General features: G+C 32.3%; 1 protein-coding gene across 1 annotated transcript; it reads left to right on the top strand.

The window, feature by feature from the left end:
* Window positions 1-2349: 2349 nt before the first annotated feature.
* Window positions 2350-14613, top strand: LOC120075869 (kinesin-like protein KIN-UC). Its single transcript, XM_039029589.1, has 21 exons — window positions 2350-2809; window positions 4039-4139; window positions 4417-4539; window positions 4879-5064; window positions 5828-6049; window positions 6137-6305; window positions 6451-6600; window positions 6936-7024; window positions 7881-8093; window positions 8242-8376; window positions 9224-9403; window positions 10008-10187; window positions 10628-10741; window positions 10807-10935; window positions 11016-11154; window positions 11296-11388; window positions 11787-11912; window positions 12146-12271; window positions 13023-13166; window positions 13264-13392; window positions 14207-14613. Exons 1-21 carry the CDS (start codon window positions 2560-2562, stop codon window positions 14341-14343), a joined length of 3135 nt encoding a protein of 1044 aa, XP_038885517.1. The 5' UTR covers window positions 2350-2559; the 3' UTR covers window positions 14344-14613.
* The last annotated feature ends 2 nt before the right edge of the window (window positions 14614-14615 follow it).

The raw sequence follows: 14615 nt of genomic DNA, 5'->3' as shown, positions 1-14615 counted from the left end.
AATCAAAGACTAAAATCTTTGCAAGCATTCAGTATAATAATAATAATAAAAAGTTTCTTGACCAATTAAATTAAGAAAATAAAATATTTCGTTATATCCTTAGTTACACCAATCTTTATATAGTCCATCAAAGTACCTACTTACAAGTTGTCTAGTGGTAAATTTTTACTTTTTTAATAAATGATATATATCTTTTTCTATTGTGATTAAAGAGGATACAAGATTGCACCCAAATATTACTCTTAAGAAAATATGTTAGTGATATATTTTGAATAAAAACTATTATCCTTCATTGAAAAATAAAAAAACTTCAAATAACCACTTACTGTATAATGTTTCAATAATTCATCTCAAGTTGGTCATAAGTATAAATATTTCAATAAATGTCAAACAATAATTTCCAACAAGAAGCATTGTCCTTTTTTTTTTTAATACAATGTGAGAAAAACATAGCATGTGCTATACTTTATACTCAAGTTCCTTATAAAATCTTTGCAAATTTAAATGTCCTACAACATTATGAATGAATTATGTCTCTTGAGGTCCCTACAATTTCCAGAAGTAGACATAGATACACCAATAATTGTCCTCAACTTTTCAAAGTGAAAATGAATAAATCTTGTTATAGGAATATAGACCTCACAAGAGATTGCAGCTTTAGGAGCTTTGTAGCTTTTGTCAATCATTAATTGTAATGACTATTAGGAATAAATTTGGTCGCTACAACTCATGCTCTTGGACACATTTGTTGGACAACTATATTCATCTTAGTTCGATAATTATTAGTTAAGAGTGTTGTTACTACATTAGTAAATAATATTCTTCATAGAAATAAACTCGGGTTTATCTATTTGTATTGTCTTAATTTGTAAACAAAACTTGAATTTAAGATGATAGGCCAAATGCAAGTTTTTATTGTCCCCTTGTTGACAACTTGTACCTATTATTTAAGTAGAATGTTATCATTCATTATGATTGATAAATAGCATTTTCCTATTCTAGTTTAAATGAGTTTGAGGGTATATGAATGTGGACCGGAGAGGCAACTAATGACATGAGGGTTTTTATTTTATTATTATTATTGTTTTTTTTCTTTTAAATAAAAAAACTTGTATTCCTTTTAATTATTTAAGAAAAAATATATATATGATCAATGTATAATTACTATCGACCTTATGGGGTGACCTGACTTGTTGAGAGCTAAAGTAAAACAAACTCGATAGTTTAGGGTTAAAATAAACATTTTGAAAGTTTAGAGATCAAACTATAATAAATTTAAAAGTTTAGAAATGGAATAGAATTAAAACCTATATGTCAACACGATAAAGCATGAAGTCCTTCGGTATCAAACAAAATATACAATCTTTTGTAAATACTTTTTCCTTTAGAGTAAAAAGAAAAAAAATTATAATTTTAGTTAAAGGTTTAAAAATATGTGTCTTTGGTCATTTAAATATTCAAAGTATACATGTTTAGTCCCTAAATTTTATAGAATAAATGCATTTGGTTCTTATATTTTTCATAATGTAACCTTTTAGTATTTGAGTTTTTTAAAATAGATTTAGAAGATCCATATAGTAGTTTTATTATTAATTTTTAAATTATAAAAATAATCTTTAAACCAATTCCTTCTTCTCTCTGAAGCTATTTTTTAAACTTATTTTTTTTAATTCAAATGCCATATAATTATGTGAAGTTATAAAAAACAAAGGACCTTTTAAACTTATTCTTAAAATTTGAAGACTAAAAACATTTTGAAAATTCAGTGATCAGATATACTTATTTTAAGATCTTTGAGGATTAAAAAGCGATGTCATGAGTAAAGATTGAATGCACATATTTTCAAAATTTTGAGACTAAAAGAAGTTTTCTCAAGAGAAAAAAAAAAAAAAGGAATGAATGAAAATTTTAAATTTTTTTAAAGGAAATTTGGAGGGATGTATGAACAATAGAGATAGGTTCATTTTAGTATTTTTTAAAAAATAAAAATATAACAAATGTTCATAAAAAATTAGATAAGAAAATCCCAAACATAGGTGTCAATGTCACAAACAAACAGACAAATTAAAAGGGGACAAAGGAGAAAATACACTTTTTTTTTTTTTTTGAAACAAGGAGAAAGTATACTTTTAGTTTTTAGTTTTATTAATGACGTCATAAAGTTGATATATGTATGTATAAAAAGATAATAAAGTTGATTAGTATATTTATTTATCTTTTTTGTAATAAAAGAAGAGGGATTGATTCGGTTAGTTTTGAGATTCAAATTAAATGCCAATTTAATTTGAGTCAAATAATAATAATAATAGTGACAGTAAAATAAATAATAACTATAAATCTTAAATTCAATAAATAAACGCTGCCGCCCCAAACGTTACCCAATTGCCAACGCGGGAACCGGTTCTCTCTTCTTCTTCTCTACGTGCCGGCCTCAACTTCTTTGATATTCCGCCATGGATTCTTCCTTTTCCTGTAAATGTTCGCTCGATTTTCGGTGTTCAGTTTCATCTCAAGCTTCGAGCTACATGCTCTGATCGGAATCTTTGATTTGGAAGAGAAATGGCTTCGAATGGTGGTGGTATTGGCGGTAATGGTTTAAGGTCTTCTTTGAGGTCCGAGAGGCAAGGTGTTCATCATCATATTCCGCTTTCTCCTGCTCATAATAGCTCCTCTTCTTTCTCCATTTCTGCTTCGAAAAGTGTTGGTCATGGACAGAGTCTTAATTCTTCTGTTCGTAATAAAGCGTCTAATGCTTCTCGACGCTCTCTTACTCCTAATTCAAGGTCTCATTCGTTTGACGGCGATGAAGGTCTTGATTTCTGTCACTTTCTATCTCTTTGTGTGTCTGTTTCTTTGCTTGCGCGGTTTGGATGCTTGTCGTGCTGCTCTGTTTCTAAACTGCTTTCGGTTTGATACGTGTTAGGTGCTGTGTTGCTTTTGGAATTTGTTAAGTATGATTTGTTTATTCCGCTTTTTTGTCTTCTCCTTGATGTTATGATGTATTTAGATTCCTGAACGAGTATAAACTGGCACATCTCAGTTTGACTCTGTATGTGCAACTTTATGATGTTGTTTGTCAGTTGAGTGAGCGGATTCTTATCTCTGGAGCCTAAGTACGAAATTGTGATCACGAAGTGAGCCCATAATATAAATAAGATAGTTGAGGGAAGGTAAGCGGCCGGAATGTGTTAGACTCACAGTTCGAAATTGCAATTCTTTTTGTTACTAAACTTTGTTCTATGTATATCCCTGTTCTCTTGTGATGAGCGCAGTACGAGAATGGCTAGCATGCCGGATGTTGAATTAAGAGAAAGACGCTTAAAGAACTTGTAAAGCATACAATGATTATATTTTCTCCGGTACGATCATTTTGGTAGGACTCAGCACTAAAATGATAAAAAAATTGGCGTAATATGATGACTGCTACCTCAATCACTCTGAAGATATTTGATCGACGACCAACAGAGTTTTTGTGTGTTATTGCGATTCAACATTTGTTTAGTGAACTCTGTTGGGCGTTGGGAATTTAAACGTTTAGTGGAAAAAGAGTAAATTATAGTCCACAGAAACTCCACGGAGATAGTCCTTATCCGGAAAAACGATGCTTAAGATAGTCCATGGCATGTGTAAATTCCAATATGAAAACCTATTGGTTTCAGCTTCTTAGTTAAGTGATAAATTCATACCACAAGCAGTTGACTAGTATATTTGTCGATTTAAAGTTTTAGCCTTTTAGGTGAATATCATTATTATTACTTAACATTTAATGTAAATATAACATACAAAAGGCTTAATTTGATTAGGGGTGTTATTTCCTTGTTATATATCAAGTCTTAACCAAACCAGACTGGTTTTACAGTCATCTTAGGATCTTACTCGAATCATCCATCTGTCAATGCTTGAATTGTTTAGCTTCTTTGGTAAATAAATTTTGAAAATGATTTTCCTGCAATTGTGAAGCTAGCATATCTTCTGGATCAATTTTTTTGTTTTGTTTTGTTTTTTTTTGTTTTTGACACATGTACCTTTTGATGATAGATTCTCAGCGGGTGAGAGTGGCTGTTAGAGTTCGACCTAGAAATACTGAGGATCTTCTTTCAGATGCAGATTTTGCTGATTGTGTTGAATTACAACCAGAGGTAATTTGAGCGTTGGTCTCTTTTCATTATTTTAAAACTTTTCAAAAAAAAAAAAAAAAAAAAAAGAAAAAGAAAAAAGAAAAAAATGAGGTAATTTTCAACATAATTACAAAATAATTTCATGAAAAAGCTTATCTATTCAACATTAAGTTGGAGTTCATACTTTTCGACATGGTCCATGTGCTCCAAGTGTTGTTCTTAATTTATTTTCGTGTTAGCTGTGGTTGTAATGATCTTCTTTATTTCCTATTTATTTATATTCTATTTCACCATGTAGCTGAAGCGGTTGAAATTGAGAAAAAACAACTGGAGTTCTGAGTCATATCGATTTGATGAAGTTTTTACGGAATCTGCTTCTCAAAGGCGTGTATATGAAGTGGTAGCAAAACCTGTTGTTGAGGTTTGTGATTGATAAGCAAAGTCATAGAGAATTCCCCAAATATCATGTTTGATGTGTCGTGTTGTGGTTCAAATGCTGTATACGTGCATGTGATCTTAATTTTCATAGACAATTTCTGGTGTGCTTCCCATATTTGATGGTTCTCCTTGTTGTATAGGTTACTATCATTTCATCTTTCATTCAGTTTGTCTTAAATTGTTTGTGGTTTTTTGTTTACATATGTTTTGTTGTATCCTTTTGCATCTTAGAGCGCTAGTCTCTTTTCATTCCCTTAATGAAAGTTTCTTGATCTTTTCCCAGTTGGTATTTATGTTAATAGGTTTGATGTACTTTTTGCAGAGTGTGCTAAATGGATATAATGGCACAATTATGGCTTACGGTCAAACAGGTACTGGTAAGACTTACACACTTGGAAGGATGGGTAAAGAAGATGCATCTGAGCGTGGTATCATGGTTAGAGCTCTGGAGGACATAATTGCCAATGTATCTCCTACTTCGGATAGCGTGGAAATTTCCTATTTGCAGGTACACATGTGCTTCCATGAATAGTGATTGTCATACTACTTTTGTGAAATTTTCTGATTGTTTTTGTTTCTTGGTACTTTATTTTGTGCACTGGAAACTTTAGTGTCAGTAGATTCTTGCAGCCAATTACTTGGACGAATTGATTTACTCTTTATTTTCTTGAGCTTGCTTTATAGTTCTACTTTTGTTTGGTTAATTTTGGATTGATCTCGACCATTTGAAACTGTTTAGGCAAGACTGGAGAGCTGTAAAATGTTGGAAGAATATATAAAAAAAGCTGATAATATTGGATAGATGAATTCCACAAAGTTGAACAGTAATATATAGATTTATGCAACTAGTCTCAAATCTCCTTTGCTCTTCGTATTCCAACTTTCTATCTTACGAATTTTTTGTCCTTTTCTAATGGTGCAGCATATTCTGTGTGCGTTCTTTTAAGTAAATCTCTAAAAGGTTCAATCTTATAAAAAAAAATTAAAACCAAATATGTTAGCCTAATTATATGCTTAAAAGAAGTCTAAAAGTTCAGTTTTTTTTCCTCTACTATTATTAATTTTTTATTTGCTCATGAACTGAAGTTAAAAGAAAAAGGAGAAGAAAGTCCAAAATCTAGTTTATATGAACAAGCCTGAATCTCTGTGTCTCATACATTTTGGACACAAGCATGTTTCCGTTGCATGCTTAATAGTAATAGCTCTTCTTTGGACAGTCTAAGGGTTTTTTCCAGATGAATAAGAATTTACTGTGCTCTATTTGTTCTCAGTTGTATATGGAATCCATTCAAGATTTGCTTGCTCCTGAAAAGGTTAACATCCCAATTAATGAGGATCCCAAAACTGGAGAAGTATCAGCTCCTGGTGCTACTGTTGTCAAAATTCAAGATATAGATCATTTTTTACAATTACTGGAGATTAGCGAGTCTAATCGCCATGCAGCCAATACAAAAATGAATACAGAAAGTTCGCGAAGTCACGCAATCCTCATGGTTGGTATTCAATAGGATGTTAATATTCATCAATGGTTTCAAATTTTGTTATAATATAAATATTATTTATTAATTCACTTTTCATAGGTTTATGTACGAAGAGCTGTCAGCAAAAGAAATGAAGATATGACTGCTTTCCAAGGGAACGTGAACGACCATGCAATTGATATTCTAGGTGGTAATGGCATACCAATGATTCGGAAAAGCAAGCTGCTGGTTGTTGATCTAGCAGGATCAGAAAGAATAAATAAATCTGGTTTGTTATTTTTTATGGCCAGTACCCAACCCTTGCTTTTCTCCCTTTCTCTTAATGTTATTTGAGTTGGAGAAAAATACCCTTTACATGGTAAGTGACATGAACAACTAGTTTAACTTGTCCTTACTTGTACTTCTTGTTGCAGGAAGTGAAGGTCAGTTACTTGAAGAGGCAAAATTTATTAATCTTTCTCTCACTTCCCTTGGAAAATGTATCAATGCATTGGCAGAAAATAGCACCCATATACCCACCAGAGATTCTAAGCTTACAAGACTTCTTCGTGATTCATTTGGAGGTTCGACTCTGGAAATCTCATCTGCTCTGATTCTCCCATGACCAGTTCTAATAAAGAATATATAGCTACAATATCAAGCATCTACACGAGTTTCTTTTCCTCTCTTTTCCTTTCTTTATTGTTTCACGATGTTATAATCTCCTAGATTTAAATTCACATATTACATTGACAAGTAGATCAGTTGATCGAGCCTAATGTCTTGGTTGGTATACGTCCTTAGCTATTCTATATTCTTTTAAAGAAGAATTATAAGATTGACACTATGTTTGTTTATGTTATGTCCACGAACGTTCTCTTAATTTTCTTATGAACTAATGAAAGTTTAATTCTATTAGGTTCTGCTAGGACTTCTCTCATTATAACAATTGGACCATCTTCAAGATACCATGCAGAAACTGCTAGCACAATAATGTTTGGACAACGTGTGAGTTGGATATGTTAATTGTATATTCTGTTTCATCCCCATACTATAATCATCCGTATTTTTTTAAACCTTTTATAAGGAATAATGCCGGAGGGCTTGTTCCCTCTTCCTGTTGATTTGGATAACATAAGCTTTCATTTCTTCTCTCTCTCTCTCTTTTTCTCTTTTTGTTTTCCGTGATAAAGTTAAAGATTTTTGGTGCTTCAGTCTGAATGTGTAGTGGATGCTGAAAACTGGATTTATAGATTTATGTGGTGTGCTGATCACTTCATACTTTTAAGTAGTGGAATGAAGATCACAGTTAGCCACGACACTTGGTGGAGCAATTTTCCATGAACATAACTATCTCAGAGTTGGCCTTGAAAGTCTCATTTGGATGCTGCAAACATCTATATTCCGTCAATGAGTGGATATGGTGCATTGAATTTGAGATGAAAAAGGCGACTTTTAGATTTTAACATTTAGACAAGATTCTATTATTATTATATCCCCTCAAATCAAGAAGGTAATAGTGTCATTGAAATTAATATCATATATATATATATATATTTTTTTTATAAAAGCAGATGACAATTTTATTAATGAGGGTAGAAAGCAGGTTGCGATGGATTCGATAAAAGAACAATAAAAGCAGCCACACTGGAAGTGTCTTTTTATAATTGGGTTTATGATTATCTTTTAGAATCTTCAAATATTTTAAATTTTCAGTTGGCACGTCTTACCTACGCATTTATTTCCTAAATGATTAAATTGTATTGCCTCTGCTACCGTCCTAATCACGAATCAGAATATTTTGCTTCGTTTGTATATTTTATTTCAGGACATTAACTGGCTGCTATTTTTTTTCTTTTATCAGGCAATGAAGATTGTCAACATGATAAAACTTAAAGAAGAATTTGATTATGAAAGTTTATGCCGGAAGCTTGAAAATCAAGTAGACACTCTCACTGCAGAAGCTGATAGGCAACAAAAGTTAAGAGAAAATGAGAAATATAAACTGGAAAAAGAGCTAAGGGATTGTCAAGCCTCCTTTGCTGAAGCAGAAAATAGTTTAATTACAAGGTCTGAGGTAGCCATCTCTCCTCTTGAACACTTCTTTTAAGTTCCTTTTTCGTACCAGTATTTCATTTTCAATATGGATTTAAAATTCTATGTTATTTCAAGGGTTTTCTCTAGTTCCTGTGTTGAGAATCTTGTTCTGATGATGTTTATTTCAGTTTCTAGAGAAGGAGAATATGCGAATGGAAAAGGAGATGACAGATTTATTAACCGAGTTGAACCGTCAAAGAGATCACAATGACCTAATGCGTGATAAAGTTAGTCATCTGGAAATGAGTTTAGAACACAGTAAGGTATTATCAATCCTGATAAATAATATACTTCTTTTTAAACATTTTCATTTTGAGACCACTTATCTTTTTGTTTAATGAACTCATGATGCTACATTGTTTTATGAAGTATATTCTGAACCTAGCGTGTGATGATGGTGTAAGTTATTATCTAATAACTAAAAAGATAAAAACAAGTAATTATTGGCTTATTAAGTCTAGCCACAAGGGTGGTCAGTAGGGCTAGTTGAAAGACGATTACTTTCAGTAGTCTTATGCTAGATAATCTCATGTTCAAGCCTTTACTTTTTCAATTACTTTTACATGATTTGTGATGGCCGATTGAGTTTGGGATACGCTGCATTTTATAATTAATGTTATGCTTCCTAAAAAGATTAATTTCTTGTCTGGTCTTCACTTCTGCTTGCTACAACATATATAATTAATGATCCACGATGAGCACCTGGCTTCTCTCTGTAGTCCTCATAATGAGCTAAGCTTGGTCCGGCCAGCTTTCAATTCTATTATTTTCATTAATTTTGGTCCCAATTTTTCTCCTAACTCTTTAGTCACTAGTTTTGATCCAGTCAGCTTTTCCTCCACTTTCTTATCTCTTTTTTTTATCAGTAACATATGGTTCCTTAACCCAATTAATGGGTGTGGGGGTGGGGGGGAAGGGGAAAGAATAAATTAAACTGAAACATATAATCCTTTATATGGTTCTTAATCTTTACTTTATATAGAAACTAGCTCAATGTCCAACTATTCTACTAGACCCTTATACTGGAAATAGTGGCTTATAGGAGGGGATATACTTTTCTTTGCACCAAAGAGGTTATGAGAATAATGGTCTCTTTTTATGTACTGGCAGCAACATCAACTTGAAAACTACTCGTATCAGAAAGTTTTGGCCGATACTACTCAAATGTATGAGAAGAATATAGCAGATTTGAAGAAACAGCTGGAAGTTGAGCATGCTCGTTCTGTAAGTGGCAAGGAAGAGTTAGAAGTTATGAAGAAAATCTTGTCTGATCACAAAAAGTCGATTCAGGTCAGTAAATTGATCAGTTATAGATAGTTGGTGGTGGAACTGGAAGCCTTGCCTTTTCTTTACTTTCTTTAGCTATATCTTCATCGTTGCTATTTGACCATCTGAGTATTGTATTATTATTGTGAATTTGGAATCGGAGCTAAATACTACTGCTAGTTTTATATGTTGTTGCAGCTCTTAGTCGCAAAGTTTATTTGCTTGCTAGTGTAGGCAGTTTTCTGATTATGTTTTGATCGATTTTGTTTGATACTTATTATTATATTTTTTTGGTTTCCACTTGTTTATAAATGTTCTTGAAATTTTATGCTTCCATTGAAATTGGAAAATAGGTGGTTTGAACTATTTATTACCTTTTTTTTTTTTCTAAAAAAAGAAAAACGAAAGAAGTGTTGCTACATACATGGAATTATTTGACCACTTACAGTTGCTTGATGACATGTCATTGTTTGTTATCTTCTTTAACTTCCTCTCCTTCCCCCTTTATTGAGACTGTAGTTGGCCTTGGTGCTTAACGTTGAAGCAGTAATGTAAAAGATTGATTTTCGTTACTTTTAATTCATTGGTAGTGTCCAGTAGATTTATTCTTCTTCTTTGTGGTGCATAGCATCATGAAACAGAAAATTCAGCGTATAAGAAGGCGCTTGCAGAAACCACTCAGAGATATGAGAAGAAAATGGCAGAACTAACGAAACAATTAGAGGATAAGAATGCTCACGTTGAAGTTATAGAAGAACAGCTACATTCGGCAAAGAGCTGCTTAAGTAATCATCAAAATTCAATGCAGGTTAACTTCTTTAAAGATGTATCTGAAAGTTAGTTAACTTTATTATTTGACCTTTAGTTAACATCATTACAGCTTCGTAAAGCATTTTATTTCCATCTCTCTGTCCCCCTGATGAATTGACATTTCATATAAAATATGATTCTGAATCGATACTCGACTCAAGAACAAGCACCCTACTTCATTTGAATGTCACAATCCAGTTTAAAGTGACCCAGTCATCTTTCTACGATTTTGTAATCTAATTATAGTGTTAGAAAACTTCGGTTGAAGCCTCTTATACCCTTCTGCATTACTAGGTTTTTGTTGAGCCTAAATATATTAGGTTTCATTTTTTTGTAAGTGTTACTAGTCGCAGCCTAGGGGAAACTATATACTTGAGACCAAATTCTTCTTGCACTCATCATTTTCCTACTCACTTGTTTTGTTGGATGTATGAGCAGGAAGAAATCGAAGAACTCAAGGAAAAGTTAAGACGTTCATGCCAGTCGCATGAGGTCACTCTCACTGAATTTCAATCCTTGAAGTCAGAGCACAAAAATCTAGTGGAAGAGAAGGTATGCTAGGGTAACTCGTAGCAACTTATTGTTAATGAGTTGTTTACAAATCCTTGTATTTTTAGGAAAAACTGAAGGAAGAACTTTATATCACGAGGCAAAAACTTCTATCAGAAGAGAAGCAGAGGAAGACTGTTGAAAATGAATTGGTTCAAATAAAAAGGACTGTACCAATGAGTGAGAATGATTTTGAGGTAAATTTTGTCATGCACTTCCCCTTTATCAAAATCGTTCTAGTTTTTGATGGTCTTCTGTTATGATTAATTGATCCCAGGATAAGAAATCGTATATGAAGGATAATATACACAGAGAACCCTCCAACATGGGAACTCTCATGGGTTTTCATAAGACGGGTCAATTGAAAGAGACCAATTCCGGTCAACGTGCAACAATTGCAAAAATATGTGAAGAAAGTAAGAGATTGTTAGTAGACTTGAATTTTCATAAATATGAAAATTGCTATGGACTTGTACAAGATTCAAAAACCTTTTTCTTTTAATCTGAATTGAAATTTTAAAATATCCTAATGGAAGTTCATTGGCTTCGATATCCAGTTGGTCTTCAGAAGATTTTACAATTGCTGACTTCTGAAGACTCTGATGTCCAAGTCCATGCTGTGAAAGTGGTGGCCAATCTTGCTGCTGAAGGTGTGCATCGTCTCTCCCATAATTTATGGGTCTCTTCATCTTTTTTGATGTAGGATCCTCAACGTGCCTCTAAAAAATTTTCGGTTCACCACTCTTTGAGTCAGATTCCAAATTTTTTTAGACCAAATACATGTTTTGCTAATGAGCTCTAATACCATCTTAGTTTTGAGATAGTATCAATATCCTTTTTATTCAATATGTAAAGTAGGTTTTCTTAAATAGGAGAGAACTTAGGACGATAAAGACTAAATATTTCACAAATAATACTTTATTGTGTCCATATGGTTTGTCAAATTTTACTTTAAAGGGAATGTGTTTACCCCCTCAATGTATGGCTCTTTCCGCTCTCACTGCATAATTCATTAGAAGTTGGGTCTGATGGTTTTTATCGATTTCAGATTCAAATCAGGAAAAAATCGTAGATGAAGGTGGCTTGGATGCTTTACTCATGCTACTGCAATCATCTAGAAATATGACAATTCTCAGAGTGGCTTCGGGAGCTATTGCCAATTTAGCAATGAATGGTAAGCTCGGCGACTTGGAACAAAAAACTTGTAGAATTGTTTCATAATCTCCTTCGATCCTTTTTATTTATTTATTTATTTTTTTTGTTGCATTTTTCTTCTTTTTTGCCCCTTCAACATAATTGATCTTCATAAATCATACACAAAAGTAGCCATATGCTATTGTAATATTTTAAACCAAGTAATTCATAAATGCACTAACAATTTTCAATTTTTTTGGGGACTTCACTCAGAGAGGAATCAAGCCGTAATAATGAGCAAAGGGGGTGGGCAGCTATTGGCAAGAACAGCATCCAGAACAGACGATCCCCAAACTCTTCGCATGGTTGCTGGTGCCCTTGCTAATTTATGTGGAAATGGTAATAATCCACCTTGCCCAACTTTCAGAATTGGAAAGTCAGATTTGGAAATGTTTTGAAGCCTGGATTTAATTATTCTGTTTAATTCGCCCTATGGCCTATGTGAAAATCAGTTTGATTTTATCAGTTTTCGGAACAACCAAGAACCAGACCAAACTGATTGGTTTCACAAAGAAGGGATCCAAATCGATGTCTAATAAAGAATAAAATCAACTTATTGGTTTGTATATGGTTAGGTTTATTTATCAGTTTGGTTTTTTGGTAGATCTCTCTTTTTTTCTTCCAATTTTTCATATTTATTTTCTCTTTTATTTTGAATGGGTCATTTTTACTATTTTCAAATTAAAGTGGGGTCTATTTCTTTTTCTATAGATTGAAATCGGACATTTTTGTTTTATTTTTCTTTTTTTGATTTTTTTAACTCAAAGGACCTTGAGGTTAGAGTTTATTTTTAAGATTATATATACCTACCCATGGTTTGGTCCGGTTTTGACTTGTTTTTTCAATCAAAAACCAGTTTGAACTAATAATTTTTTCTTTCTTCAAATACAAACTAAGATGTCCAATTTTTTATTAAAAAACTAAACCAAAGCAAACCAGTGAATTGGTTTTTTTTTTTTTTTGGCACTTCTAGTCCTGATACAATAGTACACTTTTTTTTCCCATCGTGAATCAATGCTCTAATATAATATTTTCAGGTTACTATGTTAGAGATTTCATAAAATTTGATTCTGAAATTTTCGCTGAACAGAAAAGTTGCACAAGATGCTAAAGGATGATGGAGGTATTAAAGCTCTACTGGAAATGGTTACAAGCGGCAATAATGATGTTATTGCGCAAGTTGCAAGGGGAATGGCAAATTTTGCCAAATGTGAATCCAGGGGAATTGTTCAAGGTTTTTACCATATGTTTTTGCTGATGTAATTAATTCTTGTCAAACACAAATATCTGCTGCCCTTTCACCATACTAAATTTTCCATTGCTTGCTGCAGGACGCAAGAAAGGCCGTTCTCTGCTAATGGAGGATGGTGCCCTTACATGGTTAATCAACAATTCTCATACTAGTTCTGCATCAACTCGGCGCCATATCGAGCTTGCCTTGTGTCATTTGGCACAAAACGGTAAAGATTCAAACCTCTTATTTTTTGGTCAAGAGTACAACACATGAAGTTATCCAAAGAAATCTCCTACTTATCCATCCTAATTTCACATACTCAATTCAAATTATGTTTTTGAAATTTGAACTTTTTTCCTCCAAATTTTTTACTATGATTATCACATTTTTTCTTAAGAAACATTTGAGTTCTCAATCAAAATTTGGAAAAAAAAAGTTTTTATTATTTATTTATTTTTATTTAGGTCTGGTTAGTTTTTTGAAATTTAAACTTTTTTCCTCCAAATTTTTTACTATAATTATCACATTTTTCTAAGAAAAATTGTTTTTATTATTTATTTAGTTTTATTTAGGTCTTGTTTGGTAACCATTTGATTTTAATTTGTTGTTTTTGAAAAATTAAGCATATAAATTCTCATTTCATCTCAAAAATTTTTTGATTTATTTTATTATCTATTTTTTACCATTGTTTTAAAAAATCAAGCTAAAATTTGAAAACTAAAAGAATAGTTTTTAAAAATATGTTTTTGGAATTTAGAATTTAGCTAAGAATTGTAAAGAAAGATACATATCATCGTAAGAAATTGACATTAATGGGAAGCATGTTCAATTTTCAAAAAAAAAAAAAAACAAAAAATGTGGTCTTAGTTTTAAATTTTGATTTAGCTTTCAAAACATTGGTAGAAAGTGGATAACAAGATAATGAAACTTTTTGACTGAAGTAGTATTTCTAAATTTAGCTTTCAAAAATAAAAAATAAAAGAAACTAAACCATTATCCAATGGAATCATAACTATACCTATTATATTATATATGAGCAGAGGAAAATGCAGCAGATTTTATAAGCAGTGAGGGAGTGAAAGAGTTGGAGCGAATATCACGGGAATCTAATAAAGAGGATATCCGTAACTTAGCGAGGAAGATGCTGCGGCAAAATCCCACATTTCATGCTCATTAGGTAGCAGCAAATAGCAAGATCACAAGATGTACAGCTTTTAAATGTTGCCCTTTGTTTTTCAAACATCGTAAATCCGTCTGTACCATCTCTCATTCCACAACAGTATCCCGTGTTTTAGCAGGGCCAATCATTTCCACAAGGATGCCAACTGCAGTAATGTAATGTGTAAACATTTTTCGTTGTAAAAAAAAATAATAATCAATTTTTATTCATTTCGATCAACTTAGACCAGCTGCTAAAATGAGTTTGGCTCGATGGTCATTCACATGATT

The sequence above is a fragment of the Benincasa hispida genome, chromosome 4, assembly GCF_009727055.1.
Source record: "Benincasa hispida cultivar B227 chromosome 4, ASM972705v1, whole genome shotgun sequence".
NCBI classification, from domain to species: domain Eukaryota; kingdom Viridiplantae; phylum Streptophyta; class Magnoliopsida; order Cucurbitales; family Cucurbitaceae; genus Benincasa; species Benincasa hispida.
This window is presented reverse-complemented; position numbering and strand designations above follow the sequence as displayed.